Genomic DNA, 3,967 nt, shown 5'->3' with positions numbered 1-3,967 from the left:
CGTTTCTCATTCTGCATTTATGGCGATGAAGTCTGATAAACTGATATTTACCAAACCACAAACACATAAGCCACGCAAGGAGTCGGCAGGAAAGAGATCTAAAATAACTCACCATCTGTTGCTCTTTTAAGGTGACGTAAGTGCTTACGGACTAAATCAATTCTTGTGCTTGTATATTTAGTTTTTTCCCAATTTTAGTCTAAATAATTCTTCTTCCTCTCTCAGAGCTGAAGAGAATCGTTGAACGCGTGGTGAAGATGCAGCATTGCAGGCAATTAAATTAAACCATTGATTTGGGGAAGAAATATGTGAACGAGTGGATATTACAAGCACTTGGCAGTGCATACATTTATGTCTTCTGGTTCTGTAAGATTTGGCAGAATTGTTTTGGAGCATACGGGACGACTGCTAATAAAGCTGGTTTATCGAGAGGGGAGAAAGAAAAACACTAAGATCTGATTAGACAAGAATAATGGCTGAGGTTGGAGAGTGTTGGTATGGGGATTTATCATTGTTCTTTGAAAAATCAAAGCCAAGCTTGGCCATGATATCTGTTCAGATTGGGTTTGCGGGATTGAATATAATATCAAAAATTGCACTGAACAAGGGAATGTCTCACTTTGTGTTGGTATTCTATAGACATTTAGTCGCTACTATAGTTACAGCTCCTGTGGCTTATTTCTTGGAAAGGTAAGGAAACAGCTCCAAAAAAATTCAAAAACATTTAATTCTTCTTGATTTTAATTTGTTTTGGGATTGTGGCAGGAAGACAAGAGTGAAGTTAACATTCAAAATATTCTGCGAAATTTTCATCAGCGGTTTGTTTGGGTAATCATTCATAAACAACTACGTTTGCAGCTGCACTCCTCAATTCAATACTCGTGCCTTTCTTATGTTATCATTTGTTTTCCTATAATTTTTGTCATTTGTTTTCCCTGTATGATCTATGGGCTTGACTAATTTTTCAAATTAATTTGTTTATGTGTAGGATTACATTGAACCAGAATTTTTATTACTCTGGGCTGAAGCACACAACAGCTACATTTGCAAGTGCACTTCTCAATCTAATACCTATCATTACTTTTATTATGGCTGTCATGTTTCGGTAAGATATTTAACTTAGGTTATTCAAATCTATATCTATAACTTTAGTTTTAGAATACATATATAGTTAAATAAATAACATTTTGTATTTGTTGAAGCATGGAAAAAGTAGACATCAAAAGTCGAGCTGATCAAGCAAAGATACTTGGAAGTTTAGTTTGTGTGAGTGGAGCCATGAGTATGACATTCTACAAAGGAATAAGAATACAATTGTGGCCATCACCCTTCCATTTAAGTGTTCACAATGAAGGAAATGGTAAAAGTGAAGACTTGACCAAAGGCTTCTTGCTGGTTCTAACCAGTTGCATCTGCTTTTCAACGTGGTTTATTTTGCAGGTAATTTATTTTTCTACGACAATGCCAAGGGTTACTTGTTTTGATTTAATTTTGCATTTACAATTGTTCAATGCAGACAAGTATTTCTAAGAAATATCCAGCTCAATACTCTAGCACTACCATAATGTGTTTTCTAGTCACCATACAATCGGGAATTATTACACTAATATTTGAACGAGGCCATTATGAAGTGTGGGCTTTAGGTTGGAATGTCAACCTTCTTACTTCAATTTATTCTGTATGTATTTTCGATCTACTCAGTATGTATTTTAAATTTATTTGTAAAGTATATTCTTTATTTTATTTTAAATGTACTTATACAATTTGTTTTTGTTTTTTTCATTTTTTATTAAAAATTATTTTTAATATCTTAATTATTTTATAAGATACTATTAGTTTTTATTAGTTTTTTATCTTATAACTTTATATATATATATAAAATAAGTGATATATAATACATATTAAAGAATATTATAAAGAAAATAATACAATGATTGTTATAATATATTCTTATTGTTTTGTGTTATGGTATCTATTTTACTATTGTCATATAGTTAAATTTTATTATTAGTATTTATTGTAGGCAATATATTATTGTAATCAATTATTTCATTTCAACCAGTAGCTATTAAGAATTTTTCCTTTGTAAGTTTATTTTTTTTAAAGTTATATAGTGTATATGTCAAATATTTACTTTAGTAAATATCAAAAAAAAAATATTGTAATTGTGATTGGCTGAAATGCTTGGGGTCTTGTTACTAAATTTTGAGGAAACACTACACCACTTTTTTTTTAATTTTAAGTTTAATTTTAATTTTAATTTTAATTTTGTTGATGTTCTATAAATCTTTATTGTTTAACATGTTTTAATTGTTACATTTATTAAATATATAATTTGTTGTATTTAAATCAACTTATATTTATCTACCTAATATCTATATATTAAATATTATTTTTGAAGTGATGGAAATCTCTTCTGAACTTATTGTGTATAATTATATATGTTCTATTTTTATTTCACATAATTTTTTTACTATTTTTAATTCTATTAGATATTATAGTAGAATTATGTTATTATATTATAACTATAACTTATTTTTTTAGGGACACTTTTTTTCAATTAAAATTTTATAACTGTAAGTGACATCATAATATAAGGATATTATTATTATAACTGTAACTGATCATTTGACAAATACTCGCCACTTATTTTTATTTAAAATATTATTTAAATTCTTATAAATAGATTGATTGTCTTAATTATAATATTTTGTTATAAATTTAACATTTTGTTAAATTGTGTAGGGAGTTGTATCTTCGGGAATGACCTTTTGTTTAATGACATGGTGCATAAAGAAAAAGGGTCCTGTGTTTACCACTATTTTTAATCCATTAGCATTAATAATAGTGGCCATCGTAGGCTCTATAATTCTTGATGAGAAGCTTCATTTAGGAAGGTAATTTTTTATATTTTATATTTATGATATATCGATTTATTAGAATTTTTTTGTTTCTTTCTATTTTAACATCCAAATTTGTATTCTTGCAGCATAATTGGTGGGATACTAATTATTATAGGTTTGTATTTTGTGCTTTGGGGAAAAGAAAAAGAAATGAAAAAGAATGTAAAAGTGTTGAATACATCATCTCCAATCTCTAGCAACAAGGAACTGAATAACATACAACAAGTTGAGGAAGTTATTAACATCCAACAAAAGTAGGAAAATAATGAATTGATTCTAAGCATGTCCTTGAGGAGATAAAATCAAATGCTCAATAAGAGTGTGCCAATATAAGAAGAGAATAAATTTTAGATACCTAAATTCATTCATTGATTATTTTGTTGTAATATAGTAAAATTTTGTTTTTACCATAACTATTAATTATCTTTTTAAATATTAAAAACTATGACTTCCAATCATAAGTACTTTTAACACATAGATGGGATGTGGATAGAAGAAATTCCTACATTTTTTTCCCTTTCATTCAAGATTTTAACTTATCATACAAACCATATACTCCATTGGATTTGAACAAGACTAATAATTAGTTATGTATTTACTGTCAATATCAAAATGGAGGATTTGAAGTTCATTCTAAAAGATAAGAAGACCATGGGAGGAAAAGGAATGAAGTCAACTAAATAAAGCATAAAGAGAGCAATGGAAGCAAGGATTTAAGAAAATCAATAAACAACAAGACAAAATAAGATAATGTCCTTGAGGAGATAAAATCAAATGCTCAATAAGAGTGTGCCAGTATAAGAAGAGAAGAAATTTTAGTACCTAAATTCATTGATTGATTATTTTGTTGTAATAAATTTTTTTTAAAAAAATTTACCATAACTATTAATTATCTTTTTAAATATTAAAAACTATGACTTTCAATCAAAAGTACTTTTAACACATAGATGGGATGTGGATGGAAGAAATTCCTACTTTTTTTTCCTTTTCATTCAAGATTTTAACTTATCATACAAACCATATACTCCATTGGATTTGAACAAGACTAATAATTAGTTATGTAT

The 3,967-nt window shown here is 27.7% G+C and overlaps 1 protein-coding gene across 1 annotated transcript; it reads left to right on the top strand.

The window, feature by feature from the left end:
• The first annotated feature begins 472 nt into the window (after positions 1 to 472).
• On the top strand, positions 473 to 3,161 carry LOC149569189 (WAT1-related protein At5g07050-like). Its single transcript, XM_089816845.1, has 7 exons — positions 473 to 690; positions 766 to 828; positions 989 to 1,105; positions 1,203 to 1,440; positions 1,517 to 1,678; positions 2,746 to 2,897; positions 2,990 to 3,161. Exons 1-7 carry the CDS (start codon positions 473 to 475, stop codon positions 3,159 to 3,161), a joined length of 1,122 nt encoding a protein of 373 aa, XP_089672971.1.
• The last annotated feature ends 806 nt before the right edge of the window (positions 3,162 to 3,967 follow it).

The sequence above is a fragment of the Cupressus sempervirens genome, chromosome 3, assembly GCF_028749045.1.
Source record: "Cupressus sempervirens isolate cs-2001-9-10 chromosome 3, ASM2874904v1, whole genome shotgun sequence".
In the NCBI taxonomy this organism is placed as follows: domain Eukaryota; kingdom Viridiplantae; phylum Streptophyta; class Pinopsida; order Cupressales; family Cupressaceae; genus Cupressus; species Cupressus sempervirens.
The sequence above is the reverse complement of the archived record's forward strand: the minus strand, read 5'-3'. Positions and strand labels throughout refer to the sequence as shown.

Excerpts from the sequence above, each read along its gene's own strand:
- LOC149569189 (XM_089816845.1), top strand. The coding sequence starts at position 473 with ATGGCTGAGGTTGGAGAGTGTTGGTATGGGGATTTATCATTGTTCTTT. Across the intron at positions 1,441-1,516 it reads CAACGTGGTTTATTTTGCAG|ACAAGTATTTCTAAGAAATA; the intron begins GTAATTTATTTT and ends TGTTCAATGCAG. Across the intron at positions 2,898-2,989 it reads GAGAAGCTTCATTTAGGAAG|CATAATTGGTGGGATACTAA; the intron begins GTAATTTTTTAT and ends GTATTCTTGCAG.